Here is a 25501-nt window from a genome sequence, read left to right on the forward strand (position 1 = left end):
AAGCTGAGATAAATAATGATAAGTGATAACTTGTCAATATCATCATCTAATTAGTGTGCAGCAAAATTGACATAGATTTAAAGGAATTGCCAAATGGTACAATATCTTGGAAAAATCATTTGGCATCTGCTTTTGATGTTTGTTGAAATCACGTGCCACATCTTGCTGCACATGTTGAACATTTGATTGATTTGCCTCTGGTGAGAACTAGGACAAAGTGAGGACTGCAGATACTAGAGATCAGAGTTGAGAGTATGTTGCTGGGAAAGTACAGCAGGTCGGGCAGCATCCAGGGAGCAGGAGAATCGACATTTTGGGCATAAGCCCTTCATCAGGTCATCTTTCCTGATGAAGAGCTTCTGCCCAAAACATTGATTCTCCTGCTCCCTGGATGTTGCCTGACCTGCTGTACTTTCCCAGCAGCACACTCTCGACTCTTGTGAGTACGGTGAGTAAGGCATCTGATTGGAGGCTGAGATTGGATAGTACAATATCCAACAAGCACATTCTTTACATCACTGTTTCATTAGCAAGAGCACTGGGTCAGAAAGACACCCCCAGTTTTACAGACATGGTGAATGTGAACAAATCAGTATCTGACCACAACAAGAAATTAATCAGAACTGAGATGGAAGGATTAGATCTTAGGGGTCTTTTAGAGAAGCAATCATGGAGAAGCACACTGATGGAGGAGTCACCTTGAGAGATAACATTAAATTGGTGATACAGCATGGGCCAGCTGTTGTACTTTCCACACAATATTCAGCTCTGTTGACTTTGATAGAATAGATTAGCAGCTAGAGCATTTCATGGGTTGTCCTCATGATACCACCTGTGGGATTTCATTGCCAATCATAGCCCACATCAGAGAAGAACAAGCTGTAAGGAATTAACTTGCTTTCAGATGTGTGTGTTTAATGGCTGAGTGTGTATATGTGAAAGGCTACATATCTAGTTCTGTGTTATTGTTGATGTTGTGAATAAGAGATAACGTAGCTAGTGTTTGTGATTTGATTAGTTTGATTGTTCTCAGGATGTGTGTGTGTGTGTGTGTGTGTGAAGATTCTCTGTTTGCGATTGCACATGTCCAATATTTCCTGATCGATACTTGAGTGTAAGCAGCTCCATTCAGATGAAGGGCAAACTGCAGAAAGGTGAAGACAGTTGTACGAATGAGTGAAGAGAATAGAAGACACTGCAGCTCACAGGACGAACAATGTGTGGAAAACCATAGTGTTGGGGGTGAGAGATCCAAAGGTGGCTTATAGTAAATGCTATATGTTTGTTTCTAGGCCTGTGCAGGGGTCAAGTCCAAGAATTTTGAGAAGATGCCGGACTTGATAGAATATTACAAACAGGAGAACACTGGGTTGGTGACAAACCTGCGGTATCCTGTAGAAAGAGCGGAAGAAGTGGATGGACAGGAGGTGGCAGTCGGTAAGAGGGGAACATCCCAAAACTGGGGTTAATGTGTCCACAGCTACATTGTGAATAAGAGGTTCCTCTGACAATTGAAGAGAGTGTATGAACTGCATTTGCTGGTATTGAGTCACTGTGGGTCACCCTGGTTCCAGTCCCTGCTGCATTAGCTGTTCTCATCCAGAGCACAAAGGGAGATCTGTAGTTAGCCTCATTGCTGTCTGACAAAGGGAGATGATGATTCGTTTGGGTCTCTTGCTGTAGAGAACTGCCCAGGCCTGGTATATATGTGTGTGTGTCTGAGATAGTGGCAGCACAAACCCCCACCGCGCGTCCCCCCCCCCCCACCCCATAGCTCCTGCTGACTTTAGTCAGTGTCAAAATGCATGGGGCCAGGTCTGTGGAAGCTTTACCTGATTAATTTGAAATTAGTTGGATGAGACTTACTGGGCTGTGATGGGAAGTGATAGTGGAAGGGGTTTGGCATTTTACACTTGGTGTGAGCTTCAGAGATCCCAGGGTCAGGGACTGTGTCTATCTCTTTCTTTGTCTCTGTCATGGGAATGGGAGGGGTTCTGAACTCAGTATCACCCCCTACCCCGACCTGCGCTATGCACATGCAGCTCACATCTGGCTACCACTGATGCACCAGAGGTGACTTCTATTTGTCCTTTAGGTGACTGTGTCTGTGTTGATTTGGAGATGCCGGTGTTGGACTGGGGTGTACAAAGTTAAAAATCACACTGTGTCTGTGTTAGTCACCTCAAGACCAAGTTTGTTGGATATTAACTAGATGGAACTGATTCTGAATCCGGGTCCCTCTACTTTACAGGAGCTGCCAATGTTGTTGATTCCACTGCGAAGATTCGCAATGATGCCAGCAGGTCCCTGGTCACTGAGATACTCGCACGGCGCCTTGAACAAGTGGACAGCGCCATTTTGGCACAGTAACTGAACACATGTCAGACTCTGTTTGGGAGGTTTACGCTGGGGGTTATTCTAACAATCCTGGGGTATGGGAACGGGCTTTGGAAGAGGCCTGACTCTCGTGCATCTCGACCCTTCTCAATTTATGTTCACCCTCGTGAGTCACTCCCATCACACCTGGTTCGCCACTTACCTCTTCACCCCCCCCCCCCCACCCCCCACAAAGATTTACTCCCAAACCTAGCTCTGTGTCTCTCTGTCTCTGTCTGTCACCCCCTCACCCCGGAATCTCCGTCTCAGTTACCATCATCACGGTTTAATTCGACATCTTCTTCCAAGGCACTGCAAGGCCCTCCCCTACTGGCTCGGTTCAGCATGGGAGGGGAGAAGTGGGTATGCTGTACCACAGGATTCACAGGGTAGTTCCCCTGACCAGGTTCCAAAGGGCTGTGCACTTTGCATGGTCACTCTGATATTCAGAGGTCATCCAAGAACCTTTTAAAGGTCATGAGGCTTCCTGTCTGAACTACCCTCCTAGACCCTCACCACACTTTGGGTAAAAACAAATTCCTCAAAGCCCCTGGAAATCTCTTGTCTTATACTTTCAAATGATGGCCCCTTGTTATTGACCCTTCAACTAAGGGAAACAGCTGGTTCCTATCCACCCTGTCCATGCCCCTCCTTATCTTATAGACCTCTACGAGGAGTCCCTGTCCCTCCCAACCTTTTCCGCTGTAAAGAAAACACCCCAGATATATCCAGCCTCCTCATAGATAAACTGCTGCATCCCAGGCAACATCCTGGTGCATTTCCTCTGCAACCCATCCAGTGCCATCACATCCTTCATATAATGCGGTGACCAGAACTGCACAGAGTACTCCACCTGCGGCCTAACCAGAGTCCTGCATAGCTCCAACATCATGTCCCTCGTTTTATAATCTATGTCATGGGTGATAAAGGAAAGTGTCCTGTATACCATCTGAGGGCGGCACGGTGGCACAGTGGTTAGCACTGCTGCTTCACAGCACCAGAGACCTGGGTTCAATTCCCGCCTCAGGCGACTGTCTGTGTGGAGTTTGCACGTTCTCCCTGTGTCTGCGTGGGTTTCCTCCAGGTGCTCCGGTTTCCTCCCACAGCCCAAAGATGAGCGGGTCAGGTGAATTGGCCATGCTAAATTGCCCGTAGTGTTAGGTAAGGGGTAAATGTAGGGGTATGGGTGGGTTGCGCTTCGGTGGACTTGTTGGGCCGAAGGGCCTGTTTCCACACTGTAAGTAATCTAATGTAATCTAATCTTAACTAACTCAGTAATCTGTCCTGCAATCTTCAGGGATCTGTGGACAAGCATCCCAAGATCCCTGTGTTCCTTTGAGCTTCCTAGACTCCTTCCATTCATTTGATTATTCTCTTGTCTTATTCCTTCTTCCAAAGTGTGTCACCTTACAGTTATCAGGGTTAGATTCCATTTGCCATTGATCTGCCCAATCTGTTTGTGTCCTCACTATCAACAACCTGGCTAATCTTTGTGTCATTCACAAAATTACTTTTCATTCCCCCTTGCCCCCACATTCTCTCCTAAATCATCTCTGAATACTACAAGAAATAAGGGAACGAGCACTGATACCTGTGGCACACCACTGCACTTCTAGGTCCAGTCGCACAAACATCTACTTTCAGGTCACTGGCCAATGCCTGGATAAAGGAGGCATGACCCATTGGCGAAGGACTACCCTCTGGTAGCAGTGTATGGGGACTGCAATTACTGATTCTTTCTCTTTAACTGCAGGGCTCCACAAGGATTTTATAAGGCTCTTTGTGACTACATTGAGCAGGATGTGCTCAAGGATGCTGAGCACATAAACTCCTCATCAGTGGACATGTGGCAGCTGCGGCTCTTGCTGAGTTTACTAACCAAAGGCCTCAGCAGGTAGGTCTGTGCTCTGCACCTGCTGTTAGGCTCAACAACATCTGAACCTTCTACACCTTGCCCATACCTTTTTATAAACTCTGCTCAGTGATCTGCAACTTCCTTGTTATGTATTTTCACTATCTGCATTCTCACCACCACTAATTTATATTGACCCTTTTTTTTCTTATCGACCTAGTCAGAGATGTTTTTACACGTGAACTCGGGCCTCCCAGTCCAAGGGTAAGGGCATTACTGTTGTGCCATGAGAGGGCCTCTTTCTATTTGACTGAATAGAACACTTCTAGTTGGTATTAAAAGAATATCATTATAATGAGATACATAGTAAATTTGATACAAAGTAAAGCTCCTTCTACACTGTCACATCAGCACTGCCAAGCCAGTTACAGCATGAGTTAGTTTGATACAGAGTAAAACCTCTGCTATTTTGTCCCATTAAACAATCCCAAGGTGGGGATAACAGGCTTGGGCCACAGTCCCATCAAACGCTTTCAAGTCAAGTATATGTAAGATGCAAACAGTCAACTATTTAATCAGCTACAATTTCAAAGTCAACTAATCGACAGGACGCGATGCCAGAAAAGCATTTTCTCAGCAGATCCTGCTTTCTCAACTCTGGAAATGGCCAATCTCGGGGAGGACAAAGCATACGGAAGGCTGTAGAGTGGAAAACAAGGTGGTGTTCTTCCAGCTTATGCTGAGCTTCACTGGAGCACTTGTAATTCAGTCCTCATCTAGTGCCCTCTGTTGCCAGCTTGACTGGCCACTGCAGGAATCTACTTTGCTATTGGACAATTAGGAGAAAATGAGGACTGCAGATGCTGGAGGCCAGAGTTGAGAAGTGCGGTGCTGGAAAAACACAGCAGGCCAGGCAGCATCCGAGGAGCAGGAGAATCGACGTTTCGGGCATAAGCTCTTCTTCAGGAATCCTAAAGAAGGGCTTATGCCCCAAACGTCGATTCTCCTGCTCCTCGGATGCTGCCTGGCCTGCTGTGTTTTTCCAGCACCACACTTCTCAACTATTGGACAATCAACTGAATTGTTTCGGCCACACATCCAGCCAAAGTCAGTAACTTGGCTCACGTCAAGCATTAGACCTAGAGCTTGTATTGCTAATCACAGCCCTGTCGAGTAACTTTTACCCATTGCAGTTCTGTGACTCTGAATTAAATAGTGTTTGACGTTCACATTACTGGGCACGTCACTCATGGGGCTGAGTTTGTCTGCACACCCCTCTCATGTTCTTCACTGCTGTGTGACTTCAGACGGTCAGTTTTTATTTTTCTTCTGTTTTACTTTTGATTTAACTGAAGGGTTGATGGAAAATTGTCGCACAGTGTGAATGTACTGCCTCCTGCGAACCACTGTCTCATGACTTACGCTTGTATTTCAGTGAGCTAATCCAGACAATGTCGGCACTGGAGGCATCCCAGAGTCTGCTTGACAACCAGCCAGCCCCTGGAGGGAGCATGCAAAATCAGGTACCAGTGCAATGCACACACTTCATGGGGCTTGCTAAACAATTAATGTCAAATTTAATGCCAAACAGAGTTTGGAAGGGTTAGAGTGATGCTTACAGATGTAAGAAAATACAAAATAGTTTGCCCATTTAGCCCTTCAAAAGTGCTTGCCTGTTATTACTTGACCAACTAGCGAGGGTTAAAATCTGCCCAATATTCTATTGAAGGGCAGTCACATGGACTGGTTCTAATAGGGGCTCCCAATGTAAGGTTTATCTTTTTGACATGACCAAAAAGGCTGATGTATCTTTTGGTCCGTTTTAATAAAAATTGTCCGGAGCATTTAGACATATTGAAACACAAATTTAACAAGTGGATCTTTTAAAGCTTTGTGCTAGAGGAAAGCACGTGCAGTGAGAGATGCCTGAAAAGGAGAATCCCCATCTGCATCCTGTTCTTGTCCTACCTTTAGGATATATTTTGGGAATGTTCCTTATTTTGTCTCGGCAGAAAGGAGAATCTTGCCAAAACACAGTGCACAGGCCCATTTGGGTTGCATGTGCGACACAAGTCAAATGATTTACAGTTCCACACTCTCTGTCTCTCTCGCTTTGTTCCACTTCTCGTTATGGTAACACCACAAACCAATCAGTTTGAGGCAAACACCTAGCCATGTTTCATTTGTCGCAAACACTGAAACTTATATTCCCCACTGAGTTCAACTGCACAGAAATAGCGAGAGTTAAAATGCCCTAAGGGCCTCCATTTCTGCTGGGATCCAGGGCGATTTGATATCAGACAAGAGCAACAAACATGCCTCGTGTTTTATAGCTGCTGGGTAGGTTACGTTTGGTTTCATGATCTAGTTCAAAGGGTTTTTTCTTTTACAAACCTTCCCCCATGAACATTTTTGCATCTTCTCTGAGTCAAAGCATCATTCTGCTTCAACAAAAAGAAAGACTTGCGTTTCTGGAGCACCTTTCATAACTACTGAAGTCCCAAAGAATTTTACAGCCAGTTGAGGTCCTTTTTAAAGTGAAAGTCATTGTTATCATGTGGGACCATGTTGTCAGATGGATCAATGGAGTCAGTCCTCCAGCAGCGGGTGATGCCAGTGCCATGGAGGGTACAGAATGCCATGCAGTGAAGTCATTTCACGTTCATTTTACTGAACCAAAGTGTCAAGTGCATCTGCCTGGTCTTGGGCATGGACATACACGTGCACAGCCCATTGGTCCAGCTGGTATACCACCAGCCCAGAAAGAGCCCTTCTCTGATTTCAACAAAGGTGTAACATATCAGCCCTTTCTCATCTACTGTGTACTCGCTATTTTGCAATGCATCTACACTTCAGAATAATTCAGCATTAACCCATCACTTTGAGACATTTGGATGATTTCAATAAGGTACCACAAATAAAAACAAGTTTTTTTTCAGTGAGATTGGGCCTTTTTGTTATTTGTAGACTAGTTGGATTCCACATGCAGGTGATGGAAAACAGGAAATGTTTTTCTTTGAGGATGATTTCTCGCGAGGCAGGTGTTTCTGTTTGTTCAACCAGAGTTCTCAAAGCCAACCCGTCATGAGACAGATTAACTGTACCCCTGAGATGTTTGCTGGGGCATGCCAGGGCTTGTCATCTGCACAACATCACACATTGGCATTCAAACCCATCCTTAACCCACTACAGTCGCTGCTGTTTCAAAGTGATGTCTTGTCAATGGAGAATTTTTGATAGATCAGCTCCACACCTCCATCTCAACTTCATGCCAGATCACTCATTCCTTATCTTTGTTTGTAATTCTTCCTCTAATCCCATGAATGAAACATTGGTCAGGCTAATATTTGTGGTTCATCCCAAATTGCTCATGAGCAGATTAGGGATGGCGAGTTGATATCAAGCATCATTTGCTCAGTGATGTCCAGTTTGCATTCTGCCAGAGCCATTCAGCTTCTGACCTCCATTACAGCTTTGGTTTAAACAGGGACACAAATGCTGAATTTCAGAGGTGAGCTGAGAGTGACAGACCTTGACATTAAGACTGTATTCAACTAAATATGGCCTCGTGGAGCCCAAGCAAAACTGGAACCAATGGGTATTGGGGGCAAACTATCAGCTCTTTGGGGTTATACCTGGAATATAGGAAGATGGATTGAAGTTTTTGGAACTCAGCCATCTCAGCTCCAGGACATCTCTGCAAGAGTTCCCCTTGTAATATTCCTAGGCCCAACCATCTTCAGCTGCTTCATCAATAACTTGCCTTTCATCGTCAGGTCAGAGATGGGGATTCTGCAATCATCAGCAAATAATGTTTAGCACCAATCGTGTTGCCTCAGATTAAGGCATTCATGTCCAATGTACAAAGACCTGGACAATGTTAAAGCTTGGGCTGACAAGTGGCAAGTGACGTTCATTCATCACAAGTGCTAGACAATGTCTCTTATTGGAGATGGTCAACCTAACCAGCACCACTTGACATTCAATGACATTACTATTGCTGAATTCCTCCAGCACCAGTATCCTGGAGGTTACCATTGACCAGAATCTGAACTGAAGTCGCCATATAAATACAACAGCTACAAGAGCGGATCAGAGTCCTCAAAGTCTGCCCACCATCTACAAGGCATAAGTTAGCAGTGTGATGGAATACTCCCCACTTGCCTAGATGAATGCAGCTTCATCAACACTCTCAGCTTGACAGCAGTCAGGTCAAAATAGTCCGCTTGATTGGCACCATGTCCATAAATATTCACTCCCTCTATCACTGCACTCAGTATACTATCTTCAAGATGCCTTGCAGAAATGCACCTTCCAAACATATGACCACTTGCATCTAGAAGGACAAGGGGAGCAGATACATGGGAACATCACCACCTGCAGTTGCCTTCCAAGTCACTCACCAGCCTGACTTGGAAATGCATCACTGCTCCTTTCGTGTTGCGGGGTCAAAATCCAGGAATCCCCCTCCTCACAATTTCATTGTGGGTCGACCAAACCAAATTAATTCCAGTGATGCAAATCAGCAGCTCATCACCACTTTCTCTAGTGTACATAGGGACAGGGAATAAATATAGGCTTGACCAGCTACATCTCATCAATGAATAAAACGGTTTACTCTGACTACCTGCCCCTCAAACACTTTGAGTGAAAAGTCTTCAAATCCCTCCAAAGTCCCACCAGCTCGACCTCTGTAATCTCCTAAATCTTAAAGTCCTGTGTGTTCTCTTTGCTATCGATGACTAACTTTGAGTTATGTATTTGGCTGTACTTTCTGTAATCTGCTGCTTCAATCTCTCACGTTCTCTCTTTCTCTCTCTCCAGAACCCTTGTAAAAATCCATCTCATTAGCTAAGCTTTCCATCTCCTGTGCTAACTCGCTATCATTGACTCAGTGGGTTTTTGTTTTAATCCTGTGATTTACCAGGTTATTGCTTTCCTCAGTACAGTACCTTTGGACATTTAATGTTGACATGTTTCCCTTATCACCGTGAACAGGTTGCCTGGATCCATTTTTATTAATTCCCTTCAGAAACTTTCACTCACATCAAATCAAGGTTGCTAAGGCTTTTGTAAAAGGAGGAAATTCAACTTCCTTAAGTTTTCCTCAGAAGTTGTTCTTATCGACCCATTTCACTTTGTTATAGAAATTGTGCGAAGCACCTTTCAGCACTTCCTGCTGTGGCTGTAGCTTCAAATAAAACTCTCTCTCTTTTTAAAAAAATAATCTCTTGTTTTAATCTTGCTGCAGCCTAGCTGTAAAGGGTTTGTGTGTCATTCTCCTTTTGGTGCCCCGTAATCAATGGCAAGAGTTTCAGTAAAAGTATCTCTGGGGGAAGTTGTCACTAATAGTGAAAGATTGTCTTGCAGTCTCAGCAGGGTGTTCAGTCCTTACAGTAATATCCAGTGAGACTCTCAACAAGCTGTAGAGGATTTTTCTTTAATTATTACCCCTCCTAAGGCCAGTCACTTTTTGGCTACTGATTTACAAACAGGGCTGCTGACTGTTCCTGCTTGGTCTTTGTTTCTCAGTGAATTTTTAATACACAAGACAGTGTATCCTGACCTCTTTTCCCGCCCCAACCCTCCGACCTCTACCCCTAATAAGAGATAAGTCAGGACCCCAAGCCAAGCCCTTTTCTGCTGAGAACAGCCAACCCATTATGGATCTAAAGTGCTGGAGTTTGCTGGTTTGTGGGTTTGAGTTTAACATTAGCAAAGTTCAGTTACCAACCCGCCAGCCCAGCTGTGGTTCGGTTAGAGTTGGATTGTAAAATGGAGAACAAGGTGTATGAGAATTGCCGAGGGAAGACCTACATTTGTTCAGCACCTTTCACAAGTACATAACGTTCCAATGCACCTCTTCAAGTAGTTTTGTTTTAAGTGTGGTCACGGTAGGAAATGCCACAGCCAAATTGCGCACATCAAGATCTAAGAAATTGCAAACCATCCGTTCTTGGTGATGTTGGCTGCGGCATCAAAATTGACCAGGACCTTGCCGTCCCGAAAGGAAGTATTTTTGTTGGGTGTCTTTATGAGCTGGCACATGAGGCCTCAGCTTAAGGCCTCATCAGAAGGACAGCCCCTGGGAGAGAGTGAGGACTGCAGGTGCTGGAGAGCAGGAGTTTAACAGGGTGGCGCTGGAAAAGCACAGCAGGTCAGGCAGCATCCGAGGAGCAGGAGAGTTGACGTCTCAGCCATAAGCCCTTCTGCAAGAACGTACAACACTCAGTCAGTGCTGTCCTGGAGTGGTCAGCCAGGATTTCACACAGAAGCATTTGCAATGAGAATGGGGTCCCATGTCTGTCTGGTTCAGAAGCAGGCATGCTACTCACTGACCTGCAGCTGGCACTTAGAAAGGACAACTGCCAAGGATTGTGAGCAAGGAAGTGCCAGATAGCAGCCTACTTTTCAGCATGATTTTGGCTGCATCTTTCTCTCCTGGTCTACTTTGTTTAGCTCATATGTCAGCAGCAAACAGCTTTCAGTGTTAGTGTGAATCTTTCCTGACGATTGCCACCAATTGACTCTGTGAGGCATTCAGCTTACTTCAGTTCTGTTGAGAACCTTTTATCAGGCCTTTGTGTGTTACATGTCGCTGTTGCTGGGCGGACTGCCAATAAAGGCTTCCCTGGACTTGCTGCTGCCAATGGGAGCAGGCAATTCCATCTATAATGAGTCTGTAGAGCAGCCTGTCTGGGAACCTAATATCCCTCCGTCTCATTTAGCATCAAACAGTCACAGCCGTGTGCTGCTGTGTGACACAATGTCTCTACTGTGAAAGTTTCGATCCCCCAGCTTTCTCCTTTTGCATTTCTTTCAGTGTGCTGACTCATGACTGGGTGACTTCCTGGGAGTTTCCAACCTACTTTGACACACCATGGCCAACAGGGTTCCCCCATCTCCTCCTCCCCTCACCCTTGCCCCAAACCCATCTACCACCTATTGTTCTCAGAATTATCCCAGATCAGTGCCTGTCTGACTGTACTCACTGGGGTCAATCAACCCACTTTCGTTTTGGACTTCCCCCCCACCAACCGCCCAAATCATTGCTGGCCGTAGCTATCCACAGTCCCAGATTTGGCCACCACTTGTTGTGGCACTACTGGGCCTGAAGAGCTGTGGCCATGCAATGAGTGGCTGTGTCCTGACCAGAATGTGAAATGCAATGGAGGGGGCAGAGGGAGGTTCTGTGACTGACTGACTGAGATGGCTGACTTTCTGCCCATTGCATGGGTACAGTGCCAGCCAGCAGAATCCCCACCAGCTGTTCTGGTATGATGCTAATGCATCCATGAAGTGTAACTGCATGATCATTAAAATTACAGAAGAGACTCCTGTACACTGCCCAATCTTCCTTTTATTCTGAATAAATGGTCATTTAGTGGTACAGAACTTGAGTATTGCTGAAAAAAGGCATATTTATCAAAGGTCCTCCTGTTGCACTCATCAGGACATTTCACAAGAATACCAATTTAAGGAGCAAACCAGCACTTATAATGCATGCGACAGAGAGTGCTGATTAGTTGGCAAGTGGTCTATGGGAGTATAATTGTCATGGAGAATGAAACCATTAATTGACAAATAATAGCTAGGTGTTGTTTTTTTTCCCAGGCAAGTTATCTCTGAGTAAGAATCCAAAGTGAAATGAGCCAGTGGATGACTCTTGTCTATTTTGTTGTGTTGAAACAGGGGCAGCGCATACACCTGCTCTTTCTGTCTGCAAAGTACAGGGCTGTGCATCCAGTACACTCAAGTGCACCACACTGTAAGCCTGACTGATAATTGTACAGTGATTGCCTTGCACATTCAGGATTATCCAGAAAATGTTGCCCAATTGCAGAGTTATATCCATTGTTAGTGGTTTTGCAATGAACAGGCTGATTAGATAAAACAGTACTCCGCTTGTTGTGAACAACTGAAGGTGCATGCCATTTGATATATTCCACCAGTGTTTTGGACATATGGCCTTCATAACTGGCATCACACAGGCACTGAAAATCATGTACCACATTATGCATTTGTATGATAGACAGAATATTGTTATGGCTGGATGGCACTAAGTCAGACATCCTTCCTCAAAACTATATATAATATTCTGGATGTAGTCTCACCAAGGCTTTGTACAATTGCAGCAAGACACTTCCTGCTCCTGTACTCAAATCCCCTCACTATGAAAGCCAATGTAACATTTGCCTTCTTCACCACACGTTGCACCTGCAATGCTTACTTTCAGTGACTGGTGTACAAGAACACCAAGGTCTCACTGCACCTGCACCTTCTCCATTCAGATCATCTGTCTTCCTGTTTTTGCTACCAAAGTGGATAATCTTGTACTTATCCACGTCATAATTCATCCGTCATGCATTGGCCCCCTCACCCAACTTGCCCAAATCACCCTGTGAAGAAAAAAGCTGATTTCCAGAGGTGAGCTGAGAGTGACTGTTCTTAATATCAAGGAAGCATTTAGACCATAAGATATAGGAATAGAATTAGACCATTTGATCCATAGAGTCTGCTCCACATTTCAATCGTATGTTTTTCAACCCCATTTTCCAGCCTTCTCCCCATTATTTTCATCCCTTTACTCATCAAGGATCTATCTACCTCAGTCTTCAATGCACTCTATGATTTGATTTTTGCAGCAATGAGTTACATAGATTCATCATCCTCTGGTTGAAGACATTTCTCCTCATCTCAGTTCTAAAGGGTCGTCCATTCACTCTGAGGCAGTGCCCTTGGTGCCTAGTCTCTCCCCTACTAGTGGAAACATCTTCTCCAGGTCTCTCAGTATTCTGTAAGTTCCAATGAGATTCCTCCCTCATCCTTCTAAAATCCACCCAGAATCCTCAACTGCTTCTCAAGTGACAAGCCCTTCATTCCAGGGATCATTCTTGTGAACCTCCTTTGGAACCCTTTCCAAGTTCAGCACATTCTTTGTTATATACGGGTGCAAGACTAATCAAATATTCCAAATACTGCCACATGTGGCATGAGGGAACCCTAGCAAAACAAATCAATGGGACAAAGTCAAAAATCTCAGCACACCAGTGAGAGTCTATCCCAACAAAAAAGGATTGCTGGAAGTCAGTCATCTCAATTCCAGGACGTCTATGCAGGACTTCTTCAGGGTAGTGCCCTAGGCCCAACCATCTTGAGTTTCTTCATCAATGACCTTCCCTCCACCATAAGCTGAGAAGTGGGAATGTTTGCTGATGATTGCAAAATGCTCAGCACCATTCATGACTCTTCAGATACATTGGCGTGACCATTACTGAATCTCCCAATGTCAATATTCTGGGGATTACTGTTGACAAGAAACTGAATTGGACCAGCCCTATAAATATTGTGACTTCAAGTGCAGTTCAGAGGCAAGAAATTCTGTGACAAGGAACTCACCTCCTTTCTCCCCAAAACCTATCCACGATCTACCAGGTACAAGTCAGGACTGTGATGAAATACTCTCCACTGGACAAAGCCCCAACAATACCTGAGAAACTAGACACCATCCAGGGCAAAGAACCCCATCTAGCGCTTTGAATATGTATTCCCTCCACCACTCATACACTGTAGCAGCACTAACTACAAGATGCACTGCAGCAGCTCATTAAAGCTCCCCTGACAGTACTTTCCAAACCTATGACCTCTACCAGCTAGAAGGATAAGGGCAGCAGGTACATGGGAGCATCACTACCTGCAACTATTCCCTCTGAGCCACAGAGTACCCTGACATGGCATATTATTGCTATGTTCACTGTTGCTGGATTAACAGCTTGGATCTCTCTCTGCACGACAGCACAGTACCTAAACCCCACAGCTTGCAGCCTTTCAAGGAAACAGCTCACCATTAACTGTTTGAGGGCTTTCGAGAATGATGATAAACATTGGCCTAGCTGGTGATGCTTACATCGTATGGAAGAGTGAAAAACAATGAGAAGAATAACAAAGAGGTTATCTCTCTGTTCACTAGATGTTATTTTCCAAAAGCTCTGGAGGTTAGCTATTTGTTCACAGAAATTGGTATTTATCAGGATCTTATCTCTTTGCTCATGGAGGATTATCACATGATCACTGAGGATTGCCTTCTTGTTTAGTGGGAACCACCTGTTCATGAGGCTTATAATGGCACTTCAAGTGAAAATGAGACCCGGATGTGGCTATCAATTGAATTGACACGTCCACATGGGAAGAGAAGCAGCATCGATTCACCTTTAATTGTGCTTGTTTTCAGATTGCTTGTGATGGGAGTGTCAGAAGATTGCTCTCAACAGCTGAAGAACTGAGCAGAATGCTCTCAACCATTGAGAACCAGGTACCTAGACATTCACATCAGAGTTAATGTGGCAATTGACTTCCAATACAACAATTCATGCCATCCTGCTCAGGGTCAGTCATGAGGATTAACAACCTTTCTCTGTGATTTAGAAGTGTGTACTATTCTAACATGTATCTGAAAAAAAACAATTCCATAGTCCCCTTGTTTACAGATCGTAAAGGACCTCGGTTTTTTTTATCCCTGGTCTGTATTGAGCTCTCTGGCCTCAGTTAGAGATATGTATCGTCCCAGAAGGTTTATGTCTTATGTGGGTCTCAGTTTATCACACACTGTTTCTTAACAGTGAAACCACTCATTACAGTTCCACATGAAATCAAAACTATTTTAATTAAATACTTACCCATTGATTGAGCATAACTCGATGCAATTCCACACATGCTTGCCCCAGGGTCACTAGATGTAGATGTTCAATTGCTGCACCTTGCAGTGTGATACTAAGCTACACAATTCAGGAGCACTGCATTGGTAAACTTCTCCTGTCCTGACTTAAAGTAAAAAGTGAGGTCTGCAGATGCTGGAGATCAGAGCTGAAAATGTGTTGCTGGTTAAAGCACAGCAGGTCAGGCAGCATCCAAGGAACAGGGAACTCGACATTTTGGGCAAAAGCCTTTCATCAGCAAAAGCCCTGATGAAGGGCTTTTGCCCGAAACGTCGAGTTCCCTGTTCCTTGGATGCTGCCTGACCTGCTGTGCTTTAACCAGCAACACATTTTCAGCTCCTGTCCTGACTTAGTCTACTCCCACCAAAGGGATCAGACAAGCCGTTACAGATTTTTATTTTCAGATTTTAAATGTTGATGTCAGATTCTCAAAATGCTACCAAACTGTCTTTTCTGGATTATTAGTCAAGGTGGCTGAATTACTGAGCCAAAATATAACAATTGTCCTGTAACACACATTCTCACAATGCGTGAGCACTAGGGATCGAGATGGGAGAGAGGACAAGCTCTGTGGATCAGAAGCCGAACAAGAGTTACCACCTCAGGACAGGAGATAAAGCTGGCAAGTGTAGAAATGGGTGGGATTGCACTAATATACCATCAGTCCAATTCTTTCCCTACTTTACATTGCACAGGTGAAAGATTTCGAGCCAGAGTCTCCGGACACAGATGTTGAAGGCCGTCACTCTGAAATTGCTCCTGTAACTTTTGAGGTAGGCACTTTTTGCACTCCAGTGTTTTCCCAGCAGAGTCAAATGTTGTTGCTTAGAAAGGAGAAGTTTGCAAAGACACTTCCCACATGCCTTGAATCTGATGGTCTTTCAGAATTTCTATTGTCACCAATCTCACCACCTTTCCCAAAAAAAAAAATCACCTGCCCTAAACCCCTCTGCCCTTTGAAATGACCAATCATCATCCTCAAACTCTACTTTCTCTTCAAGCAGCAGTTCCTAAGTTTGAGTTACGACAAACGGATCGCTAAAGAAGATCAACTTTACTTGTGAGGGTTCCCTTATATTTCAGGTGAAATTGGATAGTTTTGGAATCTTCTTGAAACTTCATTTGAAAGTGGACATAGAACAAGGGAAGTTAATTGTGAAGAAGTCAAAGGATGGGCCAGAAGACAAGTTTTACAGTCACAACAGAAGTAAGATTTCTGATCACTTTCCTGCTCCCTGTCTTGGCTATTCTGTGTTATCTGTGTGGTGTTACTACTTTAATATTGATGCAAAAACCTTATAAAGGAATGTCCGCTTTGGCATTACTGTCAACAGTCTTCTAACCGTGCCAAGTGGAGTAATGAGATGCCTCTCACAACCGATGTGTGTAGTTATGAATGTCTTTTAGCTCTGCTGGGTATCTGTGTGCTTATTGATGTTACTTAGTTGAGTTAACTAACTGCAACTAACAGTTGCCCTTTGGCTATCTCTCTGGTCACTGATTCATCAATGCTATTGCAAGGGAATCCATACATTTGCTCCCATTATCCTGAGTTAAAGTTTTACAAATAATCTGAGAACAGAAGTTTTGTCCAGTGATGTGACAGTTTGGTTCTGAGACATGTACCAAGTGGAGTAGATCTGGGACTCTGTACTTTCTGGCTGAGCACTGGCTGTTACCAAAACTGTAAATGCTCAACGTAACTCATGAAGGAAGTATAGTGTCTGTGTAGTTTCCTTCTCTCACGGTACCACTCATCTCAGTTTTGCAGTTAATCAAATCACAGAAGTTCCCGAACAAGTTGGTGATCATGATCGATTCTGTGGTGAAGAAAACACAACGGAAGGAATACGTCTTCACTGACTCCAAGGTTTGTCATGAAGATCTTTGTTCTCAGACTCAACGATCCAATCACATCACTTCTTTTTCTCACTGTGTGATTTTTGTTTTAAAGAGAAGTCTCAGGGTTGGCAGGTTTCTTTTCATTTACCCATTCTGAACTCACTCTTTCAAGGAGTTTTACCACTTGCTCCCTCGACTGAAGTCCCATTGAACTGCTGCCCATTAACTTCCTTTCCTGAATCTCGTGCTGGCTGACATTGTAAATGGCTTCCTCTCTGCAGGTGCTGTCTGTTTTCTTTGTCATCACGCCCTTCTCAAAGTGTTCACGTCCTTGGAAACCTGTATCCATTTCCAAGTCCTCTTTCGTTTCTAACTTCCTTGAATGTGTTGCCACTTCTCAAATCTCCTCTTATCTTTCTCATCTCTTCCTATCTGAGACTCTCTCAACAAGCTTTCACCACGGAAGCTCAAAGCAATCCACTCAAAGTCTAATGTGACGGTGGCAGTGGGGTTTAATATCTCCTAACCTTGCATAGCCTTTGCTGCAACTTCTGGTATACTTCCCTACAGCATTTTCCTCGAGACCTTGTGTCCATTGCCCAGCTCAGTGAGATTGCCTTTGCTTGATTCCACTTATACAATTGTAAGAAATGGTTTCTCTTTCCATTCTCACATTTTTGGCTTTGCTTCTGTCTGCTCAGATTTTTTTTTCACTGTCATCCACATATGAGATATTTACTTCAGTTGAACAGTGGAAAGACTGACGCCATTGTCTTCGAATCTTGTCACAAAGTCCTGACTCTGGCCAACTCTTTGCCTGGTCACTGTCTGAGACTGAACTCTTCTGAGACTGTGCGGGTCAGGTGAATTGGCCATGCTAAATTGTCCGTAGTGTTAGGTAAGGGGTAAATGTAGGGGTATGGGTGGGTTTCGCTTCGGCGGGTCGGTGTGTACTTGTTGGGCAGAAGGGCCTGTTTCCACACTGTAAATCTAATCTAATCTAATCTTCGTGTCCTATTTAAACCAAAGCTGATGTCTGACACAAGTCCTCATTAACACAGAGGCCACTTCTGTAAACATCAGACACCACTATTCCAGCCTTACCCATCCTTTCATCACTCGAGACATGACCATGCCAGCAATATCATTGCTGGCCTCCCACACTCTTCTTTTATTATCAGAACAACAAAATCTCTTACCTATACTCTATTCCTCAATTTCCTGCTCAACCATCACACCTATGTCTAAAATTATAAGTTCTCTACACCGACCCTATATCTGTCACCTTTTGTGGAGCCCTGTGTTCCTCTGACTGTTCTCATCTGTATCTCCAAACAACCCACAACCTGGCCACATCTCTTAGCCATCCAGCCCTCATGCTCTGGAATTATTTGCTTAAACTCTTCTGGCTCACTGCTTCTCTCACAGAATCCCACTTTGAAACCCCCTTTGAATTCCACGTCTTCAATCTCTGTGTCCTTTGGTTTGTCTCATTACTCATCCTGAAAATGGCCTTGGGGCACCTTTCTGTGTTTAAAGTATGCTTTGGTTTGATTTTCGAGTAAAAAGTGAGGTCTGCAGATGCTGGAGATCAGAACTGAAAATGTGTTGCTGGTTAAAGCACAGCAAGTTAGGCAGCATCCATTCATTCCTGATGAAGGGCTCTGGCCCGAAACGTCGAATTTCCTGTTCCTTGGATGCTGCCTAACCTGCTGTGCTTTAACCAGCAACACATTTTCAGCTTTGGTTTGATTTTGTTGAGGGATAGACACTGCACAAGAAATCTAAATGAGTTATATTCAGAGGGAAGCTTCTCTTCTTTCGACTCCAGTACAGCCTCCTTCTAGGCCTGTAGGTAAGTCCAAGGGATGAGGAGGAAGGTGAACTGGAGGGAAACATTCGAGGAATAGGGAAAGTGCCGAACAAGAGGAGAGAAAACTGATTCGGGATGGTCGAATGAAAGGATGGGGAGGGGACAGGGAGGTGGTGTCTATCAAGATGGAGGAAGTGAAGGATGTGTAAAATGTAGCAGTTGCAAACTGGTAGTGATAGCAACATTGAATCCAAATAAAGAAATGTTATTTACCTTTTCACCGGCAATGTTTCAGTGGTCATTTTCAAGACTGCTGTTTAGACCAGTGTAGGTCATCTAAAACGGTGCTGAGCCTACAGTGTTCTTGTTCAAACCTCTGCCTCCTTATTTTCAGAAACGGGAAGGATTCTGCCAACTCTTGCAGCTGATGAAGAATAAACATTCAGACTTCTCAGAGCCTGACATGATCAAAGTCTTTATTGGAACCTGGAACATGGGTAAGGGGCATTGGTGGCGAACTGTGCTGGAGAGTGGGAGGAGACTTTTGATATGCAGCCTGTCTGCAAGAGGACAGTTACACTCCCATAACAATCCTGTGTTCCCTTACTCACTACAGCATTTGCTTTGTTATCTATTCTCCAATGTCACACTCTTCCAACCCTCTGCCTAGCATCCTTCTAGCTCTCTTCTATCATGTGTAACACATTCCAAATGCCTATTTTGTTCAAGAGGGATGTGTTAAACATTTATTTGTCTAAATTAAAATCCACAATTGAATTGGTGGAGCCTAGTACAATTACATCATTTAAAAGGCATCTAGATGGGTATATGAATAGGAAGAGTTTAGAGGGATATGGGCCAAGTGCTGGCAAATAGGACTAGATTAGGTTAGGATATCTGGTCGGTATGGATGAGTTGGACCAAAGGGTCAGTTTCCATGCTGGACATCTCTGAGTCTGTGACTCTTTCAAATGATCAATCAACCGCAAGAATGGGCTTGATTATTGCTCCCAGCAGAGGTGAGCGGATGCGTACGTCTGCGCTGACATGCAGAATGCCAGTTTGCTAATGCAAGTTCCCTTCCTTGCACCCCCCAAATGCCATTTTTGTGGAGAGGGGTTGCGAGTTGGCAGGGCTACCCACCCACAAGTGACTGATAGGGAATTCAATAGGTTATCAAAGCACCAGTCAGACCAGCTGCTGGAGCTAGCCCTCCTGGGGCTTGGCTACAGTGAGAGGTCACTTAAAGGAGATGTCTGAGACCCCAGAACCCCAGGAAAATATTTGGAAGTAAAATCCCTCAGAACAAAGTTCTGTTTATTGTGCTGTCTGATCCAACAGCATCTTGATTTTGATATTCACATCCGTGTGTTCAGAGCCCTCCAATGGCCTATTCCCTTTCCCATCTTTCTTTGTGAGCTCCTTTAGCCACTTTGGAAACTCTGCCTTTCGGTATTGATTTTAATCACTCCACCATTGCCATTCAGCCACTGAGGCCCTCGGCTCTGAAATTTTCTCCCTAAACCTCTCCACCTCACTATCTCTCTATCCTTTCCTTTAAAGACTCTTGCAACTCCTTGACTGAACTTTTGGTTCCTTGTCCTTATATCCTCTAATGTGACTTGGGGTCAAAATCTGCCCGATAGTGCTCCTGTGAATGACCTTTGCTCTGTGAAGGGCGCTATGTAAAGGCAAGCTGTTGTTGCTGCTGATCGTCTAGGTAATGCCTCACCACCAGCGGACATACGGTCGTGGTTCCTGTGCCGTGGCCAGGGGAAAACACAGGATGACACAGCTGCTGACATCCCCCATGATATTTACATCATCGGCACCCAGGAAGACACACAGGGAGAGAAGGAGTGGCTGGAGCTGATCAAATCCACACTAAAGGACATCACCTACATAAAGTTTAAACATGTAAGTACTTTGGAGCCCTATCCTCTGTGGCAGGTGACAACAGGAAATGGAGTGGCTATTGAATAGAAGCTCAGAATCAAAACAATTCATGGACGAGGGATTAATCCCATACATGAAGTTGACAAGACTACACTGCTCTGACATACCCATAATGGCTAGCCCATTCACTGAGGTCTGATGTGGGGAGGATTGATGAACTCTCAGAGAGCACATACTATCAAGCAGAGTTGCAACATCGCATACTGACATCATGTGGTGTCCTTAAAGATAAGGTACGTGTAGAGTACAGTGGAGGTGAATAGACCTGCAACTAAAGATCAATTCCTTAATACTCAACTCCAAATAATCTCACAAACCAGTGTTCTAATGGGTAAGGTAATGCTAGCTGTGGGAATCCTTGCCCTGGTAGACAATTGAACCTGTAATAGGTTAGGGTTAGGTATGGTTTTCCTGAAGAAGGGCTTATGCCCGAAACGTCGAATTTCCTGTTCCTTGGATGCTGCTTGACCTGCTGCACTTTTCCAGCAACACATTTTCAGCTATGGTTTTGATGTAGAAGGCTAGTGCGTTACCTATTATGCCAGCTGGCAGAACTGACTGAGTTGCTGTTTCTCAGGTAAAATACTGGGGTGCAAGCAAATGATTATTGATGTGAATATAACATATACAATACACGGGATGATTCAGTGAATCTCAATAGCAGTGTGTAGCATCTATGGACAGTAGGGTTAGGCCAACCTCATCATTCAAGGACTGACCTTTCTGGGCCCATCACTGTGGATAAATGGTTAACAAAGGTTGATCTGCACTCATATTGATTTGGAAGAAATCAGAGCAGGAGTACCCTCAGGACAACTCCATACATTAAAATGATCTGCGTCACTGAGGGACAGTTTGTTTATTGACCCTGTGGAAGCCATTGATTTCATGTTGTACATTGACAATAAATTAAAGGCTAGAAGAGGGAGAAATCATTCCAACCTGTACAACACCAGAAGATCCACCAACAGCCGATGCAGTGATAGTGTTTCCTCCAACAACGTCCACTCCACCATCAGCACACACCTCCGCAACCCTGTAGCAAAACGAACACTCCCTTACCTTCACCATGCCTTCCCAAAACCAGGCACTCCCTCACCCTCACCATCCTATCACAAAACCAGGCACTCCCTCACCTTCACCATGACCCTCCAAAACCAGGCACTTCCTCACCTACACCAGCCCCTGCCAAAACCTGGCACTCCTCCACCTACACCAGCCCCTGCCAAAATCAGGCGCACCCTCACCTTCACCATAACCCACCAAAACCAGGCACTGACTCACTTATACCATCCCCTGCCAAAACCGGGCACTCCCTCACCTATACCATCTCATGCCAAACTCGGGCAATCCTGCACCTACACCATTCCCTGCCAAGGCCAGACTTCCTTCACCTACACCACCCCCTGCCAAAACCGGGCACTCCCTCTCCTAAACCATCCCCTGACAAAACCAGGTACTGACTCACTTACACCATCCCCTGCCAAAACCGGGCACTCCCCCACCTACACCATCTCATGCCAAAACTAGGCATTCCCTCACCTACACCATCCCCTGCCAAAACTAGACATTCCCTCACCTACACCATCCCCTGCCAAAACCAGGCACTCCCTACCAACACCATCTCGTGTCAAACCCGGGTACTCCCTCATCTTCACTATGACCCACCAAAACCAGGCACTCCCTCACCTACACCATCCCCTCCCAAAACTAGGTGCTCCCTCACCTTCACCATAACCCATCAAAACGAGGCACTGACTCACCTACACCATTCCTTGCCAAAACCAGGCACTGACTCATTTACACCATCCCCTGCCAAAACTAGGCATTCCCTCACCTACACCATCCCCTGCCAAAACCAGGCGCTCCCTCACCTATATCATCCCCTGCCAAAACCAGGCACTCCCTCACCTACACCATCTCCTGCCAAAACCGGGCACTCCCTCAACCACCCCATCCCCTGCCAAAACCAGGCACTCCCTCACCTACACCATCTCCTGCCAAATCCGGGCACTTCCTCACCTACACCATCCCCTGCCAAGGCCAGACACTCCCTCACTTACACCATCCCCTGCCAAAACTGGGCACTCCCTCACCTACACCATCCCCTGCCAAAACCAGGCACTGACTCACTTACACCATCCCCTGCCAAGGCCAGACACTTCCTCACCTACACCATCCCCTGCCAAAACCAGGCAATCCCTCATCTTCACCATGACCCACCAAAACCAGGCATTCCCTCACCTACATCATCTCATGCCAAAACCAGGCTTTCCCTCACCTACACCATCCCCTGCCAAAACCAGGCACTCCCTACCAATACCATCTCATGCCAAACCCGGGCACTCCCTCATCTTCACCATAACCCACCAAAACCAGGCAGTCCCTCACCTACACCAGCCCCTGCCAAAACCAGGCACACCCTCACCTACACCATTCCCTGCCAAAACCAGGCATTCCCTCACCTATACCATCTCGTGCTAAACCCGGGCACTCCCTCACCTACACCATCCCCTGCCAAGGCCAGATACTCCCTAACATCGAATTTCCTGTTCCTTGGATGCTGCCTGACCTGCTGCGCTTTTCCAGCAACACATTGTCAGCACTCCCTCACCTACACCATCCCCTCCCAAAACCAGGCACTTCCTACCAACACCATCTCGTGCCAAACCTGGACACTCCCTCATCTTCACTATGACCCATCAAAACCATGCACTCCCTCACCTACACCATCCCCTCCCAAAACCAGGCGCTCCCTCACCTTCACCATAACCCATCAAAACCAGGCACTGACTCACCTACACCATCCCCAGCCAAAACCTGGCACTCCCTCACCTACACCATCCCCAGCCAAAACTAGGCATTCCCTCACCTACACCATCCCCTCTCAAAACAAGGCACTCCCTCACCTACACCATCTCGTGCCAAAAGCAGCCACTCCCTCACCCACACCATCCCCTGCCAAGGCCAGACACTCCTTCATCTTCATGATTACCCATCAAAACTGACCCCGTCTCCTCCTTCATCCAGCCTCCATCACCAGATGCAACAAGAGGGACTTACATCACAATGAAACAGATTTCACTTACCCCTTTTCTGATGTTTGGAATGTACTTTTGTTTCACAGATCGCAACACAGACCCTATGGAATATCCGGATAGTTATTCTGGCAAAACCGGAGCATGAAAACCGGATCAGCCACATTTCCACCAGCAGCGTTAAAACTGGCATCGCCAATGCTCTTGGTACAAAAGATTTCTGAGTCATTAATTTAGGACAGTTTTGTGGGAAGCTATTCTTTCAATGGCTGCAATAAAGAGGTTGTAGGAGTTGTTCGGTATTGGGCAATCACTGTCCTTTCACACTCTGAGACTGACTGGGACAGTGGGTCAGACACTGTCCTTTCACACTCTGGGACTGACTGGGATGCTGGGTCAGACACTGTCCTTTCACACTCTGGGACTGACTGGGACAGTGGGTCAGACACTGTCCTTTCACACCCTGACCTTTCACATCTCACATACTCCACTCTGGACCTTGAGGTAAATTATACTAAGGGCCCTGGGGTGTACCACACTCAGGATTTGAGAAAGTAAGAACAGGTTTAAGCTCTACACTGCCTGATCGCAATGACAGGACAAGAAAATGACCTCAGTTGCTGAAATATAAATCTTGATACAGTAACACTGAATATTGTACAGGTAATGCCCCGTGATAGTGTGTTCAGCAATCAGATCAGTGATCCAGGATGATAAACTATCAAAACCATTAAAACACAGTTCAGCATGGATAACATTTGATTGTTTTAGTATGAGCCGATATAAAGAGAGTCACAAACCTTCACCCACTCAGTAGGCAATCAATGTGAGTCACTGTGAACGATTGCTCATCATTCTGGGGAAGCTCTCTGTACTGTACACACATTCCCAAATGTAGGATTGCATTTACTGCAAAGTGATATAGTCTACAGGAAATGCTCTGACCCAATATACATTTTAGTTTATTGACAAAACACTTGCTGCAATTAGCTTTTTGAATGCTATTTAACAGGGCAAGACTTTTACCGACATAGGGTCTTTGATATGGTAAAGTGTTTCAAACATAGGTCAATTATGGCAGTTCCACACAGTTGGGTCCATGAAATGGCAGATTATACTGTCTATGGGCATAGGAAGAACTTTTCTAGTTCTCTGTGTGTATTCTGTGAAAGGAACAAGAAAGAGGAATTGAGAAAGTACAAACCGACTTGTCGCGTGACACTTTTATGTGGACAACATTCTTTTTTGCTCATCTTTCCTGTAACACAGAAGGTCAGCAAATATGGGACCTAGATTAAAGTTAAGCAAAACAATCTTAAAATATGAATAATTCTGGAACAGCAAATTATTCAAATAATGGACTTGCTGAGAATCAGGACTAAACATGAACAGCTTTCACACTCTCTGTTAGTTAGGACAATGGGTCAGACACTGTCCTTTCACACTCTGGGACTGACTGGGACAATGGGTCAGACACTGTCCTTTCACACCCTGGGACTGACTGGGACAGTGGGTCAGACACTGTCCTTTCACACTGTGGGACTGACTGGGACAATGGGTCAGACACTGTCCTTTCACACTCTGGGACTGACTGGGACAGTGGATCAGACACTGTCCTTTCACACTCGGGGACTGACTGGGACAGTGGGACAGACTCTGCCCTTTCACACTCTGGGACTGACTGGGACAGTAACCTTCAAACTGTTCAGAACTGAATTCTAAGAATATTCAGGACTGCTTGATTAACATAGAACATAGAAAAATACAGCACAGTACAGGCCCTTTGGCCCTCGATATTGCGCCGTTTCAAGCCCACCTAACCTACACTAGCCCACTATCCTCCATATGCATATCCTATGCCCGTTTAAATGCCCATAAAGAGGGAGAGTCCACCACTGCTACTGGCAGG

General features: G+C 45.2%; 1 protein-coding gene across 2 annotated transcripts in view; it reads left to right on the forward strand.

The window, feature by feature from the left end:
• Window positions 1-25501, forward strand: part of inpp5d (inositol polyphosphate-5-phosphatase D) — a 110776-nt gene that overhangs the window by 36396 nt on the left and 48879 nt on the right. For both annotated transcript variants that reach the window (XM_060834936.1, XM_060834934.1), the window contains exons 3-13: window positions 1293-1437; window positions 2252-2366; window positions 4130-4270; window positions 5664-5751; window positions 14460-14540; window positions 15639-15716; window positions 16027-16150; window positions 16707-16813; window positions 18993-19095; window positions 20319-20515; window positions 23682-23799. In XM_060834936.1, coding sequence (XP_060690919.1) covers window positions 1293-1437; window positions 2252-2366; window positions 4130-4270; window positions 5664-5751; window positions 14460-14540; window positions 15639-15716; window positions 16027-16150; window positions 16707-16813; window positions 18993-19095; window positions 20319-20515; window positions 23682-23799 — 1297 coding nt within the window. The remainder of the gene's footprint in view (window positions 1-1292; window positions 1438-2251; window positions 2367-4129; window positions 4271-5663; window positions 5752-14459; window positions 14541-15638; window positions 15717-16026; window positions 16151-16706; window positions 16814-18992; window positions 19096-20318; window positions 20516-23681; window positions 23800-25501) is intronic.

Source organism: Hemiscyllium ocellatum, chromosome 13 (genome assembly GCF_020745735.1).
Source record: "Hemiscyllium ocellatum isolate sHemOce1 chromosome 13, sHemOce1.pat.X.cur, whole genome shotgun sequence".
Lineage (NCBI taxonomy): Eukaryota > Metazoa > Chordata > Chondrichthyes > Orectolobiformes > Hemiscylliidae > Hemiscyllium > Hemiscyllium ocellatum.